Below are 26,725 nucleotides of genomic sequence, written 5' to 3'. Positions count from 1 at the left end.
AGTTTCATTCTGGATTCAGACCACCTCATAGCACTGAATCTGCCCTTGTGAGGGTGACAGATGACCTGTTACCAGTTGATTCTGAGAGCTGTGCTTTGTTAAATTCTGCTGGATCCAAGTGCTGCTTTCAATATGGTCAATCATGATATTCTTATTGATCTATGTGAACATTGAGTTGGCATTTGGGATATTGCCCTTGAGTGATGAAGAATTCCTTAGGGAAGGTCCCTTAGTATCAACTTTGGCAACTTATCGCCTTCTACAGCCCCTGTTACTTTCTAGGTACGACAGGGACAAGGGTGCTGCTTCTGTGTTGCACTATTCAAAATAAATACAACATTTAATATGACTGTTCTAGGAGATGATACCCAAATCTTCCTGCCTCTGAAACCTAATGATAAGGATACTCTCATTACTCTCTCTAGCTGTCTTGAGGATATTACATTTTAGATGGCATTAATCATTCTTCAACTAAACTAATCTAAAACAGAGATTATTCCTTTTGGTCCTTCCTTGTCCATTAATTGTATCAACAGCAACCTTAGTCTATTAACTCCACACATCAGGATAGAACCCTTGGCTTCATTTTTGATGATTTCACATTTGATGAATATATAAATGCTGTGGTCAAAAGTAGTTTTTCCCAGTTTATGACAATGACTAAGTTTAAGCCATTTCTTTGTTTTAATGATCTGCAAAAGCTTATTTATGCTTTTGTTTCATACTGTTTTTATTACTGTAATGCCATTTATACTGGTTTTTGCCACTCGTCTCTATCTCGACTACAGTTTATTTCAGATGGTCCTGCCAAGTCTCGACTGACACTTAAAAAAGACCTCACATTTCACCTGTGTTAGCTTCCTTTCATTGGCTCCCTGTGAAATTAGTATCTGTGTTCAAAGCCTTGCACAGGTCTGCACAGGCTTATCTAGTGGATTTCCTCTATCCCTACTAGCGTTGTGTGGTATATCTGTTCTAAAAAGTACCAAACTACCAAATTATTGTATATAATTACTGTATTTTTATCTGCATTATGCAAAATTTGATATTCTTGTATATAATTGCTGTACTTGTATCTGCATTATGAAAAATTTGATAGTCCTTCTAAATGAAAATGAGTGAAATTGCATTATGCTACCTTTATTGAAAAGTAAGCAGTTTCTTTTAAAAAATAAATAAATAAATAAAAGGGTTGGGTAGCACAAAGCAGATGTGCCGATTCTCTTCTTGGTGTGTATGGAATTAGATGCCTACCAAATGAGTGGTGCTCACGCATAGAACTTTGGCAGTGATCCAACTGTATGGCAGTTTCTCCAACTGTTAGACTACCAGAAAACCAAATCACGTTAGCTGAGCTTTGCTGTACAAGTAATAGTCGGTTACAAAAAAGGAGATTGAAACTGTTGATAAAGCCAAACTTCCCTGACTTGTTGGTAAATAGAGTGGTTAAAGTGAGATTCAGAAATATTTTGTTTGTAAGGCAAATTAAAAAGCTGAACCTGAAGGTTCAACACTGTCTGCCCACAAACGGTGTTACAAGGCGTGTACTGGTAAAGGAAATGAATCAAATATTTCCAAGCATTTATCCCTTGCTCATCCTAATATCTACCATGGGCTCAGAACCCAGCGGGTGTGAAATGGCATTTGTAGTAAAAATGAGAAAAGTTAAGATGAATGTGTTCTAATGTATTAACAAGTGCAACATTTTCACACAGCTGGAGTTCACAAAGAACAGTTTCCCGAGCCTATTTGATGAACAAACACAAACTAGTTTAAGCCTAATCGTTGTGATTCTGTAAAGAGTAATGAAAAAGTCCTACTAAATAGTGTTACTCTGCAGTTTTGGATATACATTACTGTGGTATAACGGGTCTGTGGCTCAGAAAAAAGTGTCTACTTGAAATAAATAATTGGATATGCTTGCGCTGGGGAGTGGAGCAGATGCGAGTGATTGACTGAGAAGATGGCTCTCTCTGTGCTGGCATGAGGCTGTCAGTCTACCTCGCGTTACCTTGCCGTACAGACAATCTGATTGTCTCATTATCAACTTGGGGCAGCAATCAGGTGATTGTACCTGCAATGGCTTTTCAAAGGGGAGTGCAGGAAAGAGAGGGAAGAAACAAGGAAAAACAAGGAAAAAAAAGACATAAATATATCTGAGGTTCAAAGGAAAGAAAAAGGAGCAAGCAGGAAGATGGGTGAGAGAGGCAGTGCAAGTGTGACCAAGAGTGAGTGAAAGTGAACCAGGAGGCATGCAGCTGTGAGGAGAGCCCTTCCAGGGAGCAGGTGTCCACCACTCAGGGGGCTGTTGTGAAGGATCTCTCCAGCTGAGTGACTTGGGAGCTGGAGTGACCAGGTGGTATAGGTGGCTCACTGCAGAAGTCAGTGAGGGTTGGATGTGGAGCCCCATTAAGAGCTCCATGGACTTTGGGGACTCAAGCCTTGGGTCCAGAGTGGGTGCCTTGATACAGCCATGGAGTGGCAGGGACCCTGACCCATAGAATGATAGGTGCCAGTCGGATAGCTGTCCCCTGAGCTGCAAGGTCCAGGCAGGATAAACTGAGGAGACAGACAATTTAAAAGTACACCAGGGCTCATGTTTCTAAGGACAGCTTCCTGTACTATTTTTAACCTCATTTTAATGGCTTTATTTATGGGGTTGGCTTTAACCTCTACCATCACTTAATTTATGGATTGATTATTTATTGATCATTGTACTGCACTGATTTGGGACACTGTTTGATTGTTTTTTTAATAAAAGCACAAGAGTACTTTTACACCATCCCTTTGCTATATATGTGTTTTGTCCTCTGCCAAACTTACCCCATCATGACTATCAATGGTATTGGGTTCAAGAGTCTCCTAAACAAGAGTGGGGGCATGGAGCTGACCTGCACCATTACAATTGCGCACACTGTTTAAATTGATCTGCATATCGTAAAAATATTTATTACCCCAACCATTTTGATGTGTAGTTAGTTCCAGATTTAAGTTTAAGGTTTCAGGAAATGTTTCCAACTGTATTTTTCATATTTCTTTGAGACATTCTTATGTTGAAATATTTTAAGTACTAAACATATTTTAATGTCTGGGCTGCCAATTCAGTTCAGAGGGCCATGTAGCTGCATAGCTGATGAGCAGCAAGCTTTCTGAACTGGGGTGGGTTATGCAAATGAAGCATCACAGTGCGCTCTATTCATTTACCTTTTTATTTACCAACTTCATACTTGTGTTTTTATTTGAAACTGTGCCTCTAAGGCTAGCATCCTGGAACTATCTATGGGCTGTTGCCTATGACGCTGGTATTTTGTTGTGTATTTATGGAAAAAGCCAATTAAGGACCTGTAAAGTGTTTTTTTTTTCTCAAAGCTTCAAACTATAATGTAATTCTCCTCTTATGTTGTATTATCATGGGTTTTATAGGACTCGCCAAGTCCATTACTACGTTGGTCTACTCACGCACCTTAAGATTACCACACATACAGATACACTTACACATAGGTGAAAACCTAATTGTTAGTCACCCCTACATTCTACTTAGAACCCCCTCACATTCAAACTTAGATATTCTTAAATAGACAATGGAGAATATGTCAATGGAGAATATGTCTCACAATGTTCTACAGTAGTCTTGCATAAATATCCTGAATTAGACAATGGAGCGGTAATATATCTCACAATATTCTATAGGAGTCTCTAATTAAGAACTTACTTATCATCGGCGCTGACGACATTGCTACACAGTTAAAAGCGCAACTCTTTTGGTTAAGCCACTTATCAACCAAACAATATGCCCTGCTTTTTACTGCAGTTGTCTCTTCTTTTGAGCAGCGGCCTCTTAGCCTTGATAAACCCCATGGGCAGGTATTGTGGCTGCCTCCCATACGGGTGTCTTTATTTTCGGTTTATTATTGCAGTCACTCTAGATAAAAAGTCAGGTCAGGTTAGGTTGGGGAGCGTGCAGTGTTACAGCGTATTGCCTCACCAACTACACAATAAAACAGCTTAGGATCCTGGTTGGCAACCTCCCGGGCAGACATGCGGTCCAGTCCCACCCTCCAGAAATTACCATCTATCTGCCGCAGCTAGGTGTTATGTGGGCGTCCCCTTAGCCTGGTCCAGCCACTCTGGTCATCAACAATGTGGATCGTCCGAGCTGGATCACCCTTGGGGAATCTCATCACGTGGCCGTAGTGCCGTCCGTAACTGACGCTCGCTCACAATGCAGGTAATGTGCCTCATTCAGTACTCTGTGAACAACCGCTCATTCAACACAGACTCAAACCAGCAGTACTGAAAGATTCTCTGAAGAGACACAGTACCAAAGGAATACAGTCTTCGTCTCAGGTCACTGGATAGCGTCCTTGTCTTACAAACATATAGCAGTACAGGAAGCACCAGGACACTAAAGACTTGGACCATCATCCTTTTGCATAGATATCGGGACCACCACACACCTCTTTTCAGCAACCTCATGACCACCCATGCTTTCCCAATCTTCATAAGTAGAGTCACCAGAGAGGTGAATGTCACTGCTGAGGTAAGTAAACCTCTTGGCAAGGTTGACATTTTCCGCAGACAGACACTTTGCTGATAGCTGTGCCTAAGAGATCATTAAAGGCCTGGATATTGGTTTTTATCCAGGACACTCTCAAGCCCAGACACTCCGACTCTTCACTCAGCCTCTCAAGAGCCCTGATCAGAGCCTCTATTGACTCAGTAAAGATCAGCGCATTCGTCAGCTAAGTCAAGATCAGTGAGTCTTTCTTCACCAGTGCCTTGCAAACCAAGGAAAGACCATTTACTTTCTTTATTGAACAAATTAACAGGTTTCAGTTGTGTTAATGCAACTACACAGGTTTCTCTAATAACCAATTAGTATTTAAAATAAGCTAATTGGAATTTACCATTAGAATACTGGAGTGGCTGATACCATATGTGATTAATACATTTAAAATCAGTCATTTCAAGCTGTAATAGCCAGTAGAAACACTAGTAATGCATTAGCATTGTTTTAAAATCAGTTTAATCGTATCTTAATAAAAAGTTATCAATTGCTATCAAAAAATGAAACTTTCTTGGCAATTCCTTAATTTTTTGCCTTTGAAACAGCAGCAGTTTTCTTACATCTGCTTCCGTGCAGTTTCTGAAGGTACTAGTTCAAGCATCTTGGAGAATTTAGCATAATCCCACTGTAGACTTTATCTGTCACTTGCTTCTGTCTCCACAAGTAATGCAAGACTGGTTTGAGGATTTTGAAATTAGGGCTCATAAGGCCATGCCATCTGTTGTGAGATTCACTGTTCCTCTTTTTGCTGCAGATAGCTTTTTACGATTTTGGTTGTTTGTTTTGAGGTCATTTTTATTTTGTAGAATGAAGTTGTCCTCGATCAGATGCCTCCCTGATGGTATTGCAGGATGGATAAGAGTTTACCTGTACTTCTCAGCAGTGAGAGGACCAGCAATTTTGACAAAACAATTTACAAATATGCAGTCTCTAAATTGCAGGGGGCTTCCAACGTACTTCACTGTTGCCTACAGACATTTATCCATGTACTGCTCTCGAGTCCTTGGCAGGCAAACTGCCTTCTGTTAGAGCCAGAAGTTTAAAATTTTGCTTCATTATTTCAAAGCACCTGCTGCCATTTTTCTGCACCACAGACATGGTGAGTCATTTGACTTTATTTCCGTCAGTGGATAATGTATGTGAGCACTTGGCTCAGATCTCCGTAACAAAGAAAGGAGGAGGAGGGTAGTTTTTCAATTGGAATGACCACAAGGATACCAAATCAAATATTTCTTTCTTTATGCAACAAAGATAGTGAAAAGTGAAAACAAAATTGGCCCAATTTATACACAAAAGGGAGAACAGAATACTTTTACAAAAATAGGTATCTTTTGGGTTCTGAAAATATTAAAGAATAAAAAAAATATTATACAAGTACCATTAGACTCTTTACTCTTCTAAATGCATTAAAGAAAAGGTTCTTAAAGCTTTTTTATGTAATCTAGAAGTGCCATTAGTCTCCTTACTCTTCTAAGTGCAGTAAAGGTAAGGCATTAGAGCTTTTTTAGTAATCTAAATATACAACAACTTCATGATTTTGTACATAACGTTGCATCAGTTATTTCAATCAGATTTTTAGGGTTAGCATTTTTTTCCAATTAAAATAAACTTATAGACCACAGGTAATATTTTTTTAAATTCTATAAAATTTAATATTGTAGGCTTATTGTTTGGTGAGCATCAAATAAAACTTTTTACTGAATTAAATAAAATTTCTTAAAATACTTTTTTCTCTCTCTAATGAAAAAAATGTAAATTTCAAACTTGTGAGGCTGTTGGACACTCTCCAGTTTTGTACAAAGGGAACCAAGGGTTCAGTTGGGTTCGATGCTTCAGTTCTTACCCAACCACAGACTTTTGGTTGAATTAAGTGTTTTGGGATTGTCCAACTTTGCGCGTGTGTGTGTATGTTGAAGAAACTGAGTTTGTTTTCTTATAGACCAGAGCATGGTGGAGGTGGAGATCCATTTTTAAATGTTCCATTAAATTTGGATACATCAGGTCTCTTTGTTATTCCTGTGTGCTGAGCATTCTGTGTCTTAACTGTACAGTAGTTTTCATAGGGCATGAAATAGATCTTCTTATAGCATAATGTCGATAATTGTAATAAACATATACCACAAGGAAATGCTAGCAAAATGAACACTGGATGAGTAGCATAGTTTTACTAGTCACATTAACTTAAACCAAGGCAGACTTTCACAAAAGTGTTAGCAGTTCTGTGTGTCATCGTTCAAAGCTGCAGACCCCATAATCCTTTAAGAGCCTGCCAGTTCACTGTGTTAATGGTGTGCTGATCTGGCCTTGGATGTTTATTACCTTATGTTCAGTGCTGTTCCTTTTTTGTTTTTGTGTATTTTATATATTCTGTTGTAACAAGTATAAATAGTTTAAACAATTTTTCATCCATTTTTTTTGGAGTCATTGAAGTCTAACACAAGGATGCATGGGGCAAAAGCTCAGCCTCAAGCAGAAATCAAGCTTCATTGTCTTGACTGGAATCATGTAGTTCTGCACTGTAACACCCTTATTCGGCCACATAGCACAACTTTTATTTAAACCACAATGAAGGCCACAAGTTAAAATTGATTTATAAAACCTGCATGTAACACTGCACAGAAGGCGAAGCCAACAGCCCTTTAATTTAATACATTCAGTGCATCCGGGAAGTATTCACAGCACATCACTTTTTCCACATTTTATGTTACAGCCTTATTCCAAAATGGATTAAATTAATTTTTTTCCTCAGAATTCTACACACAACACCCCATAATGACAACGTGAAAGTTTACTTGAGATTTTTGCAAATTTATTAAAAATAAAAAAATGAGAAAGCACATGTACATAAGTATTCACAGCCTTTGCCATGAAGCTCAAAATTGAGCTCAGGTGCATCCTGTTTCCCCTGATCATCCTTGAGATGTTTCTGCAGCTTAATTGGAGTCCATCTGTGGTAAATTCAGTTGATTGGACATGAATTGGAAAGGCACACACCTGTTTATATAAGGTCCCACAGTTGACAGTTCATGTCAGAGACACAAACCAAGCATGAAGTCAAAGGAATTGTCTGTAGACCTCCGAGACAGGATTGTCTCGAGGCACAAATCTGGGGAAGGTTACAGAAAAATTTCTGCTGCTTTGAAGGTCCCAATGAGCACAGTGGCCTCCATCATCCGTAAGTGGAAGAAATTCGAAACCACCAGTACTCTTCCTAGAGCTGGCCGGCCATCTAAACTGAGCGATCGGGTGAGAAGGGCCTTAGTCAGGGAGGTGACCAAGAACCCGATGGTCACTCTTTCAGAGCTTCAGAGGTCCTCTGTGGAGAGAGTAGAACCTTCCAGAAGGCCAACCATCTCTGCAGCAATCCACCAATCAGGCCTGTATGGTAGAGTGGCCAGACGGAAGCCACTCCTCAGTAAAAGGCACATGGCAGCCCACCTGGAGTTTGCCAAAAGGCACCTGAAGGACTCTCAGACCATGAGAAAGAAAATTCTCTGGTCTGATGAGACAAAGATTGAACTCTTTGGTGTGAATGCCAGGCGTCACGTTTGGAGAAACCAGGCACCGCTCACCACCAGGCCAATACCATCCCTACAGTGAAGTATGGTGGTGGCAGCATCATGCTGTGGGGATGTTTTTCAGCGGCAGGGACTGGGAGACTAGTCAGGATAAAGGAAAAGATGACTGCAGCAATGTACAGAGACATCCTGGATGAAAACCTGCTCCAGAGCTATCTCAGAGTGGGGCGACGGTTCATCTTTCAGCAGGATAATGACCCTAAGCACACAGCCAAGATATCAAAGGAGTGGCTTCAGGACAGCTCTGTGAATGTCCTTGAGTGGCCCAGTTAGAGCCCAGACTTGAATCTGATTGAACATCTCTGGAGAGATCTTAAAATGGCTGTGCACCGACGCTTCCCATCCAACCTGATGGAGCTTGAGAGGTGCTGCACAGAGGAATGGGCGAAAATCGGCCAAGGATAGGTGTGCCAAGCTTGTGGCATCATATTCAAAAAGACTTGAGGCTGTAATTGCTGCCAAAGGTGCATCGACAAAGTATTGAGCAAAGGCTGTGAATACTTATGTACATGTGATTTCTCAGTTTTTTTATTTTTAATAAATTTGCAAAAACCTCAAGTAAACTTTTTTCACGTTGTCATTATGGAGTGTTGTGTGTAGAATTCTGAGGAAAAAAATGAATTTAATCCATTTTGGAATAAGGCTGTAACATAACAAAATGTGGAAAAAGTGATGCGCTGTTAATACTTTCCGGATGCACTGTATACATGTATTGGATGTGGAGGTGGTTGGAAATCCCATTTAGACATACAGAAAACAGGTCATAGACAATGACCATATTTGGGATTCAAGTTCTTAAAAAAAAGAGTGCCAAAATCTTTTCCAAAACAACCACTTTTACAGTAATCCCTCCTCCATCGCGGGGGTTGCGTTCCAGAGCCACCCGCGAAATAAGAAAATCCGCGAAGTAGAAACCATATGTTTATATGGTTATTTTTAGATTGTCATGCTTGGGTCACAGATTTGCGCAGAAACACAGGAGGTTGTAGAGAGACAGGAACGTTATTCAAACACTGCAAACAAACATTTGTCTCTTTTTCAAAAGTTTAAACTGTGCTCCATGACAAGACAGAGATGACAGTTCCGTCTCACAATTAAAAGAATGCAAACATATTTTCCTCTTCAAAGGAGTGCCCGTCAGGAGCAGAGTCTGTCAGAAAGACAGAGAGTAAAGCAAACAGATCAATAGGGCTGTTTGCTTTTAAGTATGCGAAGCACCGCGGCACAAAGCTGTTGAAGGCGGCAGCTCATACCCCCTCCATCAGGAGCAGAGAAATAGAGAGAGAGAAAGAGAGAGAGCCAGAGTAAAACAATGTCAAAAATCAATACGTGCCCTTTGAGCTTTTAAGTATGCGAAACACTGTGCAGCATGTCCTTCAGGAAGCAGCTGCACACAGAAGGTAGAAACGTCCCTATCGTCTAGGTGTGCGAACAGCCCCCCTGCTCACACCCCCAAGAGAGAGAGAGAGAGAGAGAAAGTAAGTTGGGTAGCTTCTCAGCCATCTGCCAATAGCGTCCCTTGTATGAAATCAACTGGGCAAACCAACTGAGGAAGCATGTACCAGAAATTAAAAGATCCATTGTCTGCAGAAACCCGCGAAGCAGCGAAAAATCCGCGATATATATTTAAATATGCTTACATATAAAATCCGCGATGGAGTGAAGCCGCGAAAGGCGAAGCGCGATATAGCGAGGGATCACTGTATATATTTTAAGATTAATGTAACTACTTCTTCTTCTTCATCTTCCCACTTCTATATGGGATCAATGTGCTTTATCAACCTTCTCCAAACAGCTCAGTCTTGCATCTCCTTGCTAGTCAAGCCCTTTACCTCCAGATCTTCCTTTACTTTATTCATGTACTTTTACTTTGGCCTCTCTCACTTTTTCTTCCTCGCTGTTCCATTCCCATCACTGTGTTGCCCACATATTCATGGTCTCTTATTCACATATCCATACTTTTTCCACCTACTTTCCTGTACTTTCTTAGTTATCTCTGCCTGTTTTGTTGTATTTCTGATTATATCATTTCCTATTCTGTCCTTTTTTTTGTGACTCCACACATCTTTTTTTTTTTTTTCCCTGTGCTCCCTTTATTGCCCATGTTTTAACTCCATACATCATTGCTTGTTTTACCCCAGTAAAACCTTGGATTGCAAATGACTTGGTCTGCGAGTGTTTTGCAAGATGAGCAAAAATTTTTTAATAAATTTTAACTTGATAAACAAGCAATGTCTTGTAATATGAGTAGTATGTATACGCTTTGTCTGCCGAGTATCATGTGACCACAACTGAGCCGATGATGGTTCTCTCTCTCTCTGCAGGATTGTGGGTAATCATCTCCCATGCTTGGTCTCAGTTGGCGTGCCTCACTCGTATAGTCAAAAATCCGTACGAGCATATACTGTTTACTATAGCATTGTGACCATATGTGTGTGCGTAAAGCATTTTTTAATTTTGCGTACGAGCGATGAATCTGTTTAACAACAATGCAGTGTCACATTTCTGCGAAATCCTCAAGAGAAGGCAAAAGCAGTTGTCATGGGATAGGTTCCTAGTTAAAGTCGCAAAAAAAAGAAAGATTCCATTGAGCCAACAAATAACAGTGATTCCATTAGTTATAGTGAAAGTCATCCTACACCAGGGGTCGGCAACCCGCGGCTCTGGAGCCACATGCGGCTCTTCAGCCTCCTTGTAGTGGCTCCCTTTGGCCTTGACAAAAAAATAAAAACCATGAAAATGAATGATGGCAATTTCTTAATTTAACTTGTGTATATATATATATATATGTTTATTTACTACTACTACTACTGTTATACATTTTAACATCTAATTTACAGAGTTTAATTCTGCGTGGACAGAAGCATTTGCCTTCACCGCCAACGACGCTGGCTTACCGGTGTGCTTAATATGTGGCGATAAATTATCGAACAACAAAAAATGTAACGTTGAAAGACATTTTCAAAACAAGCTCTCAGCATTCACTGAAAATAAGCGAAAAGATAAGCGAAAGAGAGCAATTTCGGAACTGCAACGGAAAGCTGAACAGAGCAAACATACTTTCAAAAAGTGGATCACTTCTACACAGTCAACTACAGCCGCTAGTTTTGTGGCAGCTCAAGAGATCGTAAGGAGGGGTAAGCCGTTCACAGACGGAGAATACATGAAAGAATCGTTCATAAAAATATCAGAGCATCTATTCTCCGACTTTAAAAACAAACGGGAAATTGTTCAGAAAATGCAAGCTGCATTTAGAGAAAGATTCAGTGAGTTCAGAAAGAAAAAAAAACACTCTCTCCTTCCCTGTCACACCCCTGGACGTCGACCCATCCCTGCTGAACACATCCGCATTCACAGGAGTAAGTAATCCCGATCTAGAAATTTAACTGGACGACATAGCAGATAAAGATTAATGGGTGTCCAAGTTCAAATGCCTGACAGCGGATCTTGAAGAAGTCACCCGTCAGAAGGCTACTCTCGCTAAAGAGCACAAATGGAGTGATATTTAAAACCTCCCCAAACCCGACAAATTTGTTTTCGACACATGGAGTGCCATTCCCGAAACGTATATGAACATGAAAAAATATGCATTTGGAGTCCTGTCCATCTTTGGCTCAACATACTTAAGTGAGCAAGTTTTCTCAAGCGTGAACTTCATAAAGTCCAAATATCGCTCCCGCCTCACACATGAGAGCCTGCAGTCCTGTGTGAAGGTCAAAGTCACATTGTACAGCCCCGACATAGAGATGATCAGCAGCGAACTTCAGAAACAGAAGTCACTTTAAACAGGTGACAACAATAGCATTTAATAAGCTATTATTTTTCAGAAAAACAAAACACATTCATTTCGGACCCGGAGCTGATGTAGGTTTTTTTGTATGTTCAGGTGCTTCAGTTGATTCAGCACACTGAAATGGAATTTTATGTTTACTTTTTTAAAGCTGCTAAGCTACAGCTAAATGTTTTATTTATATTAAAGTGGGCTAGTTTTTATTTTAATTTTACACAGGTATAGGAAGGACCCAAATAGGCCTGCATAGTTCAGTTTAATTTATTTCAAAGTAGCCCTACACATGCACACTGCACTTCTGTTTGTTGTATTCCGTGGTTGTAACATGTAAAATCTTAAAAAAGATTAAAACTTTTAAAAATTTATCAGCTGTGTTATGTTTTGCGGCTTCAGACTATTTTTCTTTGGAGGAAGAGGGGGCAAAATGGCTCTTTTCATAGTGAAGGTTGCAGACCCCTGTCCTACACAATAACCCTCCTCTACTCTCTCTTGTCTCCCTCACACCAGTCACGATTCTTTTCAAAGGTAAAGTGAAGGTTAATTTGTTTTATGTATTTTTACTTTATATTTTGTATTAATCATTTTTATATAAATATTTTTGAGTTGTGGAATGAATCATATGAGTTTCCATTATTTCTTATGTAGAAATTTGCTTTGATATATGAGTGCTTTGGATTACAAGCACGTTTCTGGATCTAATTATGCGCCCAAACCATGGCACCACTGTACTCCTGATACCTTCTTCCAGTTGTTCGATCCACAATGCCTTGTATTGGTTATCTCTGCATCTAGTTTTCCATTTTGGGCTACTACTAGTCCTAGATATTTAAATTTATCTACTCTTTTCAGTATCTCTTCCTTCGTGCCGGGCGGTATACCGGTTCATACCGAAAACTGTTTATTTTTGTTATGATATGGATTTTTCTTATACCGCAACACTAGTTTAAATTGCCTAAACAACGTTCAGAACGTGGCGCAGCGGGAAACTGTTTAAGGGGGACCTTTTTCACTGCTACACCGCTGAACACATGCAATGGAGTACATGCGTTTGTGGAGGTGTTGCGCAGGGGCTCTTTTTCACTGCTACGTCGCTAAACAAGCATACAACAGAGTACATGTGGTAGTGGAGGTATTCCGCGGTGAAAATGGACAGAGAACATTCTGAAACTGAAGCTGTAGCAGACGATAAAGTTGAACATGATGACACAGAAGAACTTTTGCTGGAAAAAGGAGTCACGTCTGTTGTCTGGAGATACTTTGGATTTAAAAGGTCAGATGTGGACCATTATGTGTGAATACTGTTTCTATACTAAGTTTCAGTGTGATTCAGTGTGATTGTTCCTTCAGAAGCAGCAGATTTATCACTATTATTTGAACAGGTGCTGGCTGTCTTTAGACTGAAGCATTTGTATTAAAAATGTGGTTTGCTTTCAGCTTATTACATTACCTTGGTCCTAAATCATGAGATGTTTATAGTCATATGTACACAATAAGTACAATTAGTTTCTTTCATGTATCTCACAGACTAGTTTCAGTAGTGTAATACCAGTAAATACCTTAAATGCAACACCATACAGTAAATATCATATGATATTTTGGAAACAGAGGTCAGGTATGCTCATTAATTTGCTAGCATGAGCACTGATTGAACATAACATCTGTCATGAGTTTTAAAACTATTTCTGAATCCAGATGTGTGAATGATATTGGTCCTGTACAATTTACCAGAATGTTTGAGAAGAAATTATTTATTGTGCAGGATGGCCGAAGCCTTTAATAATGATCACAAATGTCTAGAATTGCAAAAGTTAGGCCTATAAAGAATGATGGAAATGTATATATTCTTTAAATTTGGGGGCCTGGAGTGAGAATATACAATTAAAGTTAAAATTGTTTTTTGTGTCAGCTTAGAAAGTCAAATGTGGAAGGTAAAATGTCATTCATAGAATTAAATATGGAGACTATAACTGTTCTCACATAACAAAGATGCAAAACTAAAAAGTGCACTTGTGGCCAAGGCTAGCCAATCATACTGAAAACTGAAATTATTTTTTATTATTTATGTTTTATTTCAGTTAGTCTTTTCAGCTACTTTAATTGTTTAGTTTTAGTTATTCATCATGCTTTTGTTATTTTATTTAGTTTGTTTTCATCTTTGTTTTAGTTTTCATTTACAATATTAACCCTGCTGCTGTGTGATGTAATATTGAATGTTTCATCAAATTTGTAGTGTCAAATGTCTTCACTTTACAGTCGTTCTATCAAGGTTGACTTTTTCTCAGTAAATGTTTCAGTTAGTATATCTTTCATCTTCACAAATTTTCACATACTTCTACATAGCTGACATATTTTAGTGTCTGTTCGTTCTATGGAACTTCAACCCTTCACGTTTATCTCTCTAAAGGAAACTTTTAATATTCCTGTTACGTGACCACGCTATTTTTTAACTTGCTTTACCCGCATAAAGGAAACCCAAGAAGTGCAGTATACATGTGTGCAGGTTACTTTTTTTAATCATAAAATCGACCAGCAATTTGCAAGTCATATGCCAATCTGAGCAAAAACTGACCCTTTCTGATCCATTTCTGAAATACCAATGCATCACCAAAGTGGATGACATTCTTGGCAACCAGGAGCCAAAAGGTGGTTGCCAGTTGCCAGTGGCAGCCAGGCAACTGTTACTGTCAAGCCCCGATTTTAAGCAATAGATCATGTTGATTCAGTTACGGAAAGTGTTTTTTCAGAACTGCTTTAATTCTAAGGAGATATGTGTGTGCTGAAGTTCTTCATGGATTTGTATTAATTCAAGAACAGGCTACTGTAAATATTATTGGTTGATTTATTGTACAATTTGATATACCAAATTATGTATATATGTGACTGTAGATTTTTAAAAAATTTTTCTTTGATAGGTGCAGAAGTTGTTGACCTTACGCGTGATGCATCTGAGCCAGTGGTTGTAGATCTCACTAACAATGATTCTGTTGTGGTAAGTCTAAATCAAGATCTGAATTGTTGCATATGTTACTATGAGTGTGTTAGAACCTGCTGTTATGTTCAGGTTCTTTTTTTAATAAAGGAAATTCAAATGTATAATGTGTTTTTTGAATATTGACAAGCCACAATTTAATAAAATATTTTCAAACCTGCTAATCTAACTGAGTTAACACACACACATACACATGCTCTTATCAGGAATAGGCTCATAAGGGAGAATTCTACACATGATGAATGGAAACCAGATTTGAGTTAGATATTTGATTTAAATGGCGGTAGGGTACCCCAGTATGCATACTTTATGTCCTGATTCAACATACTGTTTTGAAATCTCTGTACATCATATTTAAAGTTAAGTTGTCCTGCATCATATGCCCAATTGAAGATTGTAATTTTATACAATTAGGACACAAATAATTTACCAAGTTAAGTATGTAATTTTGATATAATTATTGTTTATGCCTCCATCCCTGTGTAATTTTGAAATACTATTGGTGAGAAATTGTGCCTTCCATAAAAAAGTAAACATTCTTTGATCAGATATTATAAAGTATAGTATAACTCTTGTCAAGATCAGCATACAAAATGTCATATAGGTTTATAGTAAAGAGCAACTCTGTTGCTATATTCGTATTTAGGCATTTTGTTTACAATATGTTAAACTCAGATCAATACCTTCCTTTTTATTGAACTACCTACAGAACAGCACTAAATCATTCACCAAGCTGAAAATGAAAGTCCATAAAAAGTGTAAAATTAGTCAATAAAAAGTAAAATACTTCATCTGTGAACATTGTTGGAAAAAATAACTTTTGCCCTGCACTATGTAGATGTCTTAAACTATATGCCAAATTTATAGTTTTTAAGTATAAAATCTGTGGAGGAGTTATAAAGTGAGTTTTAAAGAATTCACCCTAAGTGTATATAAACCTCTCACTTCAATTGTAGGTGCAATAGAAAACATCTGACAACTTAGTGAAATAGTCTTTAGTTTTTAACAGGCATTCTGAAATAATGGATTGATATTAAATTGACAAGTTAGATTTCATAAAGATTGCCCCAAAGCAGGGAGAGATGAAGGGAATGATTTGGAAAATTAAGCAATCCATAAGATTTCAAATTTTAATTAATTTGACTTGTCAATTAAATGGTCCTTTGTATATCATTAATCAATAGCATTTCTGGCACACACCAGTAAATTTCATAAACCTGTCAACATGAGTATTTCATAAGCAGTATTTAAACAGTGTTATTACAAAAACAGTTGTAATGAGGTGTTGTAAATGATACTGTATGTTATAAGACGCTAGGGGTCACTGTTGCCCCTTTCAACCCAACAGACAGACAAACTGAACACGGTAAAATCACAAAGAAGGTTTTTAATTGTTTTTCTTTTTCTTGTAGTGCCCTGAAGCAACTCCGCCACCATACACAGGCAATACAATACCATTAATAATCACAATAACGCACAAATCTCTCCTCCACATCTCCCAACAAGCTCTGTCCTCTACCTCCCAACCCTGGCTCGCTTGCTGGGTCTTCAGCAGTCCTTTATATAGTCCTTGACCCAGAAGTGCTTCTCCTCATCCACTTACGTGATTTGCCAGCAGTTCCAGGTCAGATGGAGAATTTGCTATTTCTTCAGCCCAGAAGTATTTCTGTGCTTCCGTCCCAGTGACTTTGAAGTACTTCCGGGCTATGTAAACAGTAGGGAATTCCCCAGTCTCCCTGCAGCATCTCCTGGCTGCACCCACTGTACCCAGCCTTGTGGGCATCCGGGGTACTGCTGCAGTCAAGGGAAGCTTCCATCTATCGTCCTGGGGGAGGCAGTGTCCTTGATAAGCTGCCTTCCCCAAACCTTCCGTTACTGGGGCATCCCAGTCGGGATAAACTGCCGGCCGTTCCTTATGATCTTGGTGTTTAGTTTTTCACATTGTTTTGTTGTAGTAATTTTTGGATTCTAATTTTCTTAATATTCATTTTAAAAGTTTGCCAAATGGAAATGTCATTTAATAAATGTGACATGTCCATATGTCAAAATCAAGTAATCGTATCATTCTTTATAAAAGTTGCACTGTAAATTTATTCCTAGATTGGAAGCTGTGATCTAACTAATTTGGCTGAAATGTTCCTTTAATTTTTAATCAAATTTCCATAATTATTCTGATGAGGATCATAAAATATATGGGTAAATTATGCTAACTTCCTTTGATTTTTTAAATGTTTTTCCTGATCAAAAGTTTTTCTTTGCTCATAGTATTTTTGTGTTGAATGAGCCATCATGTTTAATTTTTCTGCCATTATATGCTAATTTTGTATTTATTTTATGGCAGTTTGGCTCCTACAGAATACTGCTTGTTTATATGAGTAATATTTTATTTATGCTGTATTTTATATATAGCTTTTATATTGTACTGTTCTTAAGTTTTTTAATTTTTAATTTTTTTTTCTTTTTCTTGCGTCATTCGTTTATTTCTGAAGATTGTTGATGAAGGTAAGTTGTACTAACTTATGGACTTTCGAAAAATAGCAAAGGTTAAAATGTATATTTTTAAGTCATTTTTCAGTTATTTTTTCTTTCTTTTTGTGTTTGAGATCAAAAAAGACATTTCATGCAAAAATTGTTGATACATTTTAAGAAATGTTCCTTAACCAGATCCTAATATCAATGCTTCATTTGGTTCTAGAGAAAACATGATGTTTCAACCTTATAATATTTTATTTAGAATATTTTAGTTGCACGTTTCCTTTAAGTTAGAACTGATGATATCATTTACAAGAAAATTTGTGCTGACAGCAAGGTGAAAGAAGGAGGTTGTTCTTGTAAGTTAAGGTCAGAGGCGATTCTAGGGACTCTGAGGGCCCCAGACAAAAAACTCCATGAGGTCTTCCAACTCTCCATACCCAGAGTCCAGACATGGTAAAATTTATTATTATTATTACTACTTTAGCGCAAAGTTTAAATTGATAAAATCAACAGAAAGAATTTAAGAAACACAAATCCTTTATTTTGATTTTATGAAAAGCAGATTATATAATTAAAACCAATATAATAAATGCAACAGTTGTATAGTAAATTAAAAAACAATAAAAATTATAGAATATATAATACTGTTTAATATGTTTAATATAATATGGTTTCCTGCCATGAAAGAGCACCACAGATTTGATGTTTGCTCTGAGGGTGTTGATAGAGAAGTATAGAGAAGGCCAGAAGGAATTGCATTGTGTCTTTGTGGACCTTGGGAAAGCATTGGACAGGGTGCCTAGAGAGGAGTTGTATTGTATGAGAAAGTCAGGAGTGACAGAGAAGTATGGAAGAGTTACACAGAATATGTATGAGGGAAGTGTGACAGTGGTGAGGTCTGCTATAGGAGTGATGGATGCAGTCAAAGTGGAGGTGGGATTACATTAGGAATCAGCTTTGAGCCCTTTCTTATTTGCAATGGACAGGAGTCCCTGTGGACTATGATGTTTGCTGATGACATTGTAATCTGTAGCGATAGTAGGGAGCAGGTTGAGGAGACCCTGGAGAGGTGGAGATATGCTCTGGAGAGGAGAGGAATGAAGGTCAGTAGGAACAAGACAGAATACATGTGTGTAAATGAGAGGGAGGTCTTTGGAATTGTGAGGATGCAGGGAGTAGAGTTGGCGAAGGTGGATGAGTTTAAATACTTAGGATCAACAGTACAGAGTAATGGGGATTGTGGAAGAGAGCTGAAAAAGAGAGTGCTGGCAGGGTGGAATGGGTAGAGAAGAGTGTCAGGAATAATTTGTGGCAGATGGGTATCGGCAAGAAAGGGAAGGTATACTAGATGGTAGTGAGATCAGCTATGTTATATGGGTTGGCAACTGTGGCACTGACCAAAAAAACAGGAAATAGGTGGGGGTGGCAGAGTTAAAAGATGTTAAGATATGCGTTGGGTGTGAGGAGGACGGACAGGATTAGAAATGAGTACATTAGAGGTTCAGCTCAGGCTGGACAATTTGGAGAGAGAGTCAAAGATATGAAATTGTGTTGGTTTAGACATGTGCAGAGGAAAGATGCTGGATATATTGAGAAAAGGATGGTACAACCAGATAGAGGAAAAGAGGTAGCCCTAAGAAGAGATTTATGGATGTGGTGAGAGAAGATGTCCAGGTGATGAGTGTAACAGAGCAAGATGCAGAGGACAGGGGGATATGGAAAAAGATGATCAACTGTGGTAACCCCTAACGGGAGCAGCCAAAAGAAGAATATTCTATATTTTATATTCTGTACAGTATTATATAAAGTACATTTTAAAAATATAAGTAAAAACGCAATAGTAAAAAATAAAGACTGCACATCATAATATTTTAAAATGTATATGAAAATCATTCACATAATAGAAATTTCAAAACCAAAAAATGGCTCATAAAGGTATTACCGGAACTTTACAAATCCAGTTATCAGTTTGCCTCATCACTACCAGAGGAAAGGTTCCTAACAAGGACCTCCAAAGCATGTATTTTCCCATCCAGCTCTTGAGTTAATTCTACATTTTTGGCTGCATCTATTGTCAGGCAGAAAACCTAAGCTGTACATGCTGCAGGACACAAAACACCTAAAAGTACTCTCCAGGCAGTAAACAAACTCACATTTGAGATTATTCTATCGTTGCCTAAGTGTTTTCAGTTTGGGCTGTTAGTTTCTTCTCTTAGTCAGATATCGGCTTTTATTCCAGCTGTAATTTTTGTTTTACTGACAGATTCAGATAATTTTTTGCTCCTATTAAGTTATCAACTATTGTCAGTATCCATTTCTTCAGAGTGTTTAAGATGCTCCTGTGCTTCTGCTTCCACTCCGCAACAATCTGCTTCCTCAGTTGTGTTCCAGCCTTTACCAATTATATATGCTCATGTTCATGGCTCCTGTTCTTGTTTGTTGTTCCACTTATTGCTTCTAGACATATAAATCTTCTACATCATTTTTGGAAATGATGCTGATTACATTTAATGTTATATTATTTAAAAAGTAACCTTCATCACAAACACACAATGGAGATTGGACCCCACTTAGGGATGGTTCCCAACCGTGTCGTTTAAGAATCCTTGATTATGGCAAAAATCATAATCACGATTACTTTGGTCAGTGTTGAGATCATGATTATTTACAATGATTACTTATTTGGAAATATCATGCATTTATTGGAAAAAAAAAAAAAAAGCTTTTTAACAATGGAATTCCTTGAACGCTTAAGTATAATTCAGCTGAGAAATATAAAATACAGGTACATGTAAAAAAATTGATAAATAAGCAATAAATATATGTTTAAGTAAATGAAAATAATAAGATCAACTATGTTGTAAGGCACTCCACAAACTACTGAAAACTCAATTTTTATATAGTCAATATGTAAAAATAATAAGGAGGAAGGAATCGTACAGATGCCTGTGCCAAAAGCATAGGAGCCCCATTCACGGTGCAGCTTGACCATATGTCTATTGTGGTGGCAAAGTATTTGGCTGTAGACAAATCATTTGCATCTTTCTCACAGAATTTTTTATATAGAGTAGGCAGTGCAACTTTGGTGAAATGGTGTTGTGATGGCATTGCGTAACACATCCAAAGTATTTACCAGTTTCTTGAATCCGTGGTTGCTAACATTGTTAATCAGGCACGTCTTTAGCTAAGGAGAGTGAGAAGGCATCTGTTACTTCTTTGTGTTTGAGAGCTAGAAAAGATGGCACCAGCGCTTACATAATGATTTGTGTCATTATTCGATAACTGTGTTGCAGTGTAAGAAGTCAACAGGGCTTTTCTTTCCTCTGTTTTTTGTTCCTTTATTGTTTGGTTATAGACCACTTTGTAATTGAATTGTCAATTATTCTTCTTGTTCTTTTGGCTGCTCCCGTTAGGGGTTGCCACAGCGGATCATCCAAATTCATAGTATTGCCGGTGGTGCAAATATCTCCTTGTAACAAATCTTGTACAGAATTTGTTGTTGCTCCTGACCGAATTGCTTTCAACCAACTGAATTGGTTTTACCTTTCTTGGTAACCAAAGACTGGAGTCATCTTGGCTTGAGCTGAACTAAATGTTCCACAGCCTGGTGGAAAGCAAGTTTGTGCTTTATAGGCTGGGGCAAAAGTGCACCGCTGGAAAGGAGTGTACTGGATTTATAACACAAGACAAAACTGGAACATCATTGCAAAATGAAATGTGGCAGAATAATCATTTTATCTTGTTTGTTTTGTTTTCATAATTGTTACAAGCCATATGTGTAATTGAAATTAAAATTCAAGTAATTGCCTAGTCGTAGTGCTGTTGTAGGGTGTTGATGCTAAGTTTAAAGGGGGTTCCTGTAAATTTGCCACTGCAATTGAATACCTAAAACCACTACCCCCCCGCACCCACCCCGATTGGGTTGGGATTGTTATGGTTTGTGGAACCCCAGGAGATTGCCTGCCTAGCCTGTCCTGTCCTGTCCTGTCACCACACCTCTGAATGAGGTAGAGGAAGTCTTTTTTTAATGTATATGCAAATGATGGGGCAATTTGTAAGGTACTGTCTTGGAAATAAGCCACCTACCTATATTTTATAGCAAATAGAAATAATATGTGCTAACTAAATTAGCTAGAAAACTGGTCTGTATGCTTAATGTTTTTCCAGGGAGTTTGGGTTTACTAGGACTCTTTAATATCTATACAGTATATTAGCCTGCATCATCTCATGGGTATTAATGAACATTTTACAACATTTGAGCATGTATAAAACACACATATTAACATTAGATCAATCTAAACCATGTGATAGTACAGGGTAGTATTTTTTTTTGATAGTGTATGCCTTGTGATGCATAAAACTGAATACTGCACAAGGATGTTACGCTATTATGTTACTGATTTATGTTCAGTAGCTTTTAGATAGATAGATACTTTATTAATCCCTAGGGGAAATTCACATACTCCTTTATAACATAACTTCTGAGTTTGAGCAATAGGTTTAGAAGCCAATTTTGAAACTGAAGCTTTGTGAATATTGTAACAAGTGTATTCGTGCTTATGAGGGGTGATGTTAAAAAATAAACTTTTTTGTTACTTTTAATAGGTCAAGTGTAAACCTTTTTGGTCTCATCTATCACCCTTTATTTTTCTTTTCAGTTACTTATGTACTTTATCTAGAGAGTATTGTTGTATCAACACAAATTCATAAAGGTCTGTTTCATCAGTTATGTATTAGTAGTTTATTAACCAATTCAGAGTTTCTCTCTCTCTCTGTACAATAAAACAGTAGTACTAGGGTGTTGTACCATGTTACCCATTATGGATGCAATGAGAAGTCAAGCAAAATGACACCTTTTATTGCCTGTAATAAACAGATTACATATGCAAGATTTCAAGGCATCTTAGGCCCCTTTTTGCAGCAAGATGATTGACTTCTCATTGTTACAATAAACAGAACATTTAAGCCAATCACAAACCACTCAGTAGCTCCAGTAGTGACCTCACCCAATGTATTGTTCTAAATCCAGATGTGTAAGTTACCTTTAATATCAATGACCTGTAGTTTTAAAAACTAATCTTTGGTGTGGAACTGTATCAGAGGATATTTGAAAGCCCAGAATATATTGCATGGCCTTTGCCTGTTCAGAAAAGTCTTAACAAATTAGTTTGGCTAGATCTCTTCCTCCTAAACATATGGTGGCTATTATTTGGTATAATTTCATATGGATAGTCTTCTAATTAATTTCTGATCATAGTTTCTCTAATCCATCCATCCATTTTCCAACCCGCTGAATCCGAACACAGGGTCATGAGGGTCTGCTGGAGCCAATCCCAGCCAACATAGGGCACAAGGCAGGAACCAATCACGGGCAGGGTGCCAACCCACCACAGGACACATGCAATTGAATTAAGTCTTGTTGGTCTTGTTATTACTAGGATTCATTCTGCCTCTGTTTGTGTAATTTGCTTTTTGTCTCTTAAATCAGCAAAAGCTGAAAGTTCAGCAAGGAACATCTATCTTACTAACTTGACCTACAGTATATGTATGTTGTGTAGACTTTTGATATCATATATGTTTCCTCAAACACCCTGTAAAAAGCAAAGAAAAATAAGATGTACAATCTGACTTTTTTTCTTTTATAGTAATTTTAAATGGACTAAACACTTTGAAATATTGCTATTAACATTACTGTACATTTAGTATAATGAAAATATAAAACAATGACACAAACACACCTTTTGTTTTGACAAGAAGAAAAGTCTGGGTATTTGATACTGTTGGTCAAAATTGCTTTTTGTAGATGCTCATCTGAAGGATTTAAACCACTAGTGCAGCCTCTTGTCATATGAAGAACTAATCTGTCTTCAATAATTTTGTTTTATTTTATGGTTAAGTGATTCTTTACAGAGATTGTGCAAGATAACGGGAAAGAAAGAATAATAAAGTAAAGTAACTTTTTCAGTTAGTAGAGTAAAAAGCTTATAAATACTGAACCACCTTAGAGCCCTGTATGTTATTAGATTCTCCACTGCTAATAAAATGCAAGAATACTTCCTACATTGTATTTAAAAGCAAACACTACACAACAGTTGAGCTTTTCACAATTTATATTTAATTATAAATTACACTTGGAACAAATATGGAGTTATAACTAGTATAATATAAAATTGAACCTGATTCTAGAGTCCTTCTGTACCAACACTTTTTTTTTTGACTTGAACTGCATGAAATAAATATAAAAGGGTAACTTATTTACTCTCTCACCTCCCTTACATTATGTGATATATTTTTATAAATTATATGAACGTAAAAGAAGGTTTAAAACTGAGATGACTTTATTTTCTTTAGGTCCCAGGAGCAGACGGTCCGGTGGAAGTGAAAGTTATGTTGTTAGCAGTGATGAAGAGGAAACTGCAGCAGAAGAGGTTTATATGGCAGATAGACCAAGACTTGAGTTTCCACCACCTACGTACAGTAGCACTTCAAGGTATACAGGAAAATATTTTTTAGTAATATATATTTTTTGTATTGCTGTTTGTTAGTCTCTTTCTCAAAAGTAGGTAAGTATATTAGAGAAAGATTTAAAATAAGATTTGTAGCTCCCTGTGTACCGATTAAATATAACATCAAAGATGGAAAGATAAAGTTTGGATGAATCCTGATAGTTTGGTAAAGACATTATTGAAGTTGTGGCACTGTAAAAGCTTCTATAGAAGGTAATTCCATCAGCCTGCTTTTACTTGGTCAAAAGAAGTATATCTGACTGATACTACCAGTATGAAGAAGAAATAATGCTTAAATAATATTTAACCTGCACTAGCAGGAATTAGAGAAGAATGAAGAGGCTTACCATAAGACTTGCTGCAATGTGTCATCAGACAGAAAAGTTGTAGGTAATTTTTATTGTCGAAAAATGAATTTTTCCTAGTGAATATGCTGTGTTTGTTGGTGACCTTGTTTGCTGCATATTTTCCTTGAAATGTGCCATGCAGCCAGCAAAGATTAACCTTTTTTTGACCCCCCCAGAGACTCATGATGCTTTGTGAGGCCAGCATGACATAACAGAGCTGTATCAGCCATACACAGTTTTCATATGTGCATATTTTAAGCATGCATATTTTATCTTGCTTCCTGTTTTGGTTTGCATGTGCGTGACATCACTACTCTAGCCAAATTTGCACCCCACATGCATTTGAAAAAACTAAACAAACCTTGCTTTATTTTCATTTGAGGGTCATTTTTGCAGACCATAATATTATGAAAGTTCTGCATAGATTCATTGTACATTGTATATTCACTGCTGTATTAAGCATGTGTTGCTCCTCTCTATGTAGCGTAGATCAGTAGGTGAATGACAGGTGCAGACTGTTGAATGTATAACGCTGATCCCTTGGTATCACAAGCTCTCTGGGTATGTTGCTATGCACTTGTACAGATCTGCCAGTACTCAAGCAGGGAATTTCTAGTACAGAGTAGTGCAAGCCAATCTTAAGGCGTTTTTTATACTCCTAGTTTGTTTGCTTTATTTCGAATTCTGTAATGATTACTTTGTTTGGTTGTGTTTCACACTGCAAAATTTCAAGCAAATTAAACATATCATTAAACATCCCGTGGATGTGTTGTGGGCTTCTTTTATTGGGCAGGGAATTTATTTTTCCCGAAAAAAAATCATAGAAGGTTGGCCATAGTTGTGTTTGTGCACTGCTGCATTTTACATAATTATTTGTTTATTTACCAAACACAGCTCTTGAGCAAAACACCTCTTATCGGATAAATGGAAAATAGTTCTTACATTATGTACTACTAAACATGGGGCATTTTTTAAATAGTTAAGTGTACAAAAGAGTGAAATTTTTGCTGAGGCTACACACTGAGGTTCTTCTCTTTGTAGGAATAGATGTGTCAGGTGAGTTTCATTTAATTGTGTGATGTTGCTATTTACATGCACTCCTCTTGCCACCATATGAACAAATTGAGAGACATGCCCAGTGTGGTTTGATCATCATTCTCACAGAGCTCTGCTGTGCCACCTCTGTATGTGTCATGATTGACCTGATCACAAGTGAATTTACATCTTTTTTTTTTTTTTTTTTTTCTTGCATCTCATGTGCGAAGGTTATATATCAGGTTTTATGCTTGCTCTGATTGACTGGTAATTGTGTGAGGAGTTTTATGCAAATTGTGTCACATTTGTTCCTTTGTGCATATTTATTTTTGCCTTCTATTTGTTTTTAATTTTCCTTGTTAGCCCTCAAAACTATTGTGAATGAATTTTGCTGGTTACTGACAGCAGACTCTTAGCGTGACTACCACAGCATACTCGGAGTTAACCGTAATGCAGTATTTCTTGTAGTTAAATTGGTCTTGTGTTGGAACACATGCATATGTCAATCGAACCACTCCAGGGTTTGCTTGGTACTGCACCAGACCACCCTTTCCAAAGGATCTTGGTCTGGTGGTTTTGGTCTGTACTTGACTTTGATTGTCATGTTCATGTCAACATAAACAAACTGAGTTTTTGGGTAGATCTCATCAGAGTTTGAAAAAATGGCACTAATAATCTAGGTTTGCGAACATCTTTAGTTTGTTGCCGGCAGCAGCTATGCCATATTAGGGAAGGGGGTGTGTTCAAATGCATACACAATTAGCAATGTGCCGGGGTGCCTAGTCAAAACAATTCTTAAAGAATCCCAGTGCTCCCAGAGTTAGAAAACACATGAGACCCTGTGAAATAATAATAGCAAACAAGTTTTACTTGGCACTTCTGTTTTTTGTAGTTTATTCTTCCATCAAAATGTAGGAACTATTTATTTATTGTAGACCAACTGCTAGTTTGTGGGTTTTGTTTGTGGTTAGCACTGCTGCCTGAGATTTTTGGCCACAGTGATCAGTCCATGAACAGTTACCGTTGCAGTAGTATAATCCACTCAGAACTAGTTTAGTTCCACCTTCCCCATTGACTTCAATGGATTTTGCCAAATCCTCAACAATTCCACAATTACCCATACTCTTGGCAAAGCAAGTTCCTTAGGGTTTGCCCGTCACTAGTTGTAGGCCTCAAAACTATGGTTGAATAAAAATACTCTACTTACAAAATACTTAACTGGATCTCTGAACACAATAGCATAGTACAATTTGTATTTTCAAATATTTTTAATCCGCTATGTTGGGTGTATAAATGTAATAAATATACAATTGCATATTAATCTCTTGAGTGTCATGATGCTGCAGTGGTGCTGTCATACCTGTTTTAGCAGCATATATGAATACAAGAGGTTATTACAATGAATCTGTGATAGTTTACTGATAGAACTTAAGTTTGT

General features: G+C 37.6%; 1 protein-coding gene across 6 annotated transcripts in view; it reads left to right on the top strand.

The window, feature by feature from the left end:
• Positions 1 to 26,725, top strand: part of rnf4 (ring finger protein 4) — a 69,368-nt gene that overhangs the window by 29,510 nt on the left and 13,133 nt on the right. For 3 of the 6 annotated variants that reach the window (XM_051928403.1, XM_051928402.1, XM_051928405.1), the window contains 2 exons: positions 14,848 to 14,918; positions 23,732 to 23,889. In XM_051928403.1, coding sequence (XP_051784363.1) covers positions 14,848 to 14,918; positions 23,732 to 23,889 — 229 coding nt within the window. Of the gene's footprint in view, positions 1 to 14,847; positions 14,925 to 17,413; positions 17,427 to 23,731; positions 23,890 to 26,725 lie in introns of all 6 variants that reach the window. The other 3 variants (XM_028801630.2, XM_051928406.1, XM_051928404.1) reach the window with 3 other exon arrangements.

Source organism: Erpetoichthys calabaricus, chromosome 5 (assembly GCF_900747795.2).
Source record: "Erpetoichthys calabaricus chromosome 5, fErpCal1.3, whole genome shotgun sequence".
NCBI lineage: Eukaryota > Metazoa > Chordata > Cladistia > Polypteriformes > Polypteridae > Erpetoichthys > Erpetoichthys calabaricus.
The sequence above is the reverse complement of the archived record's forward strand: the minus strand, read 5'-3'. Positions and strand labels throughout refer to the sequence as shown.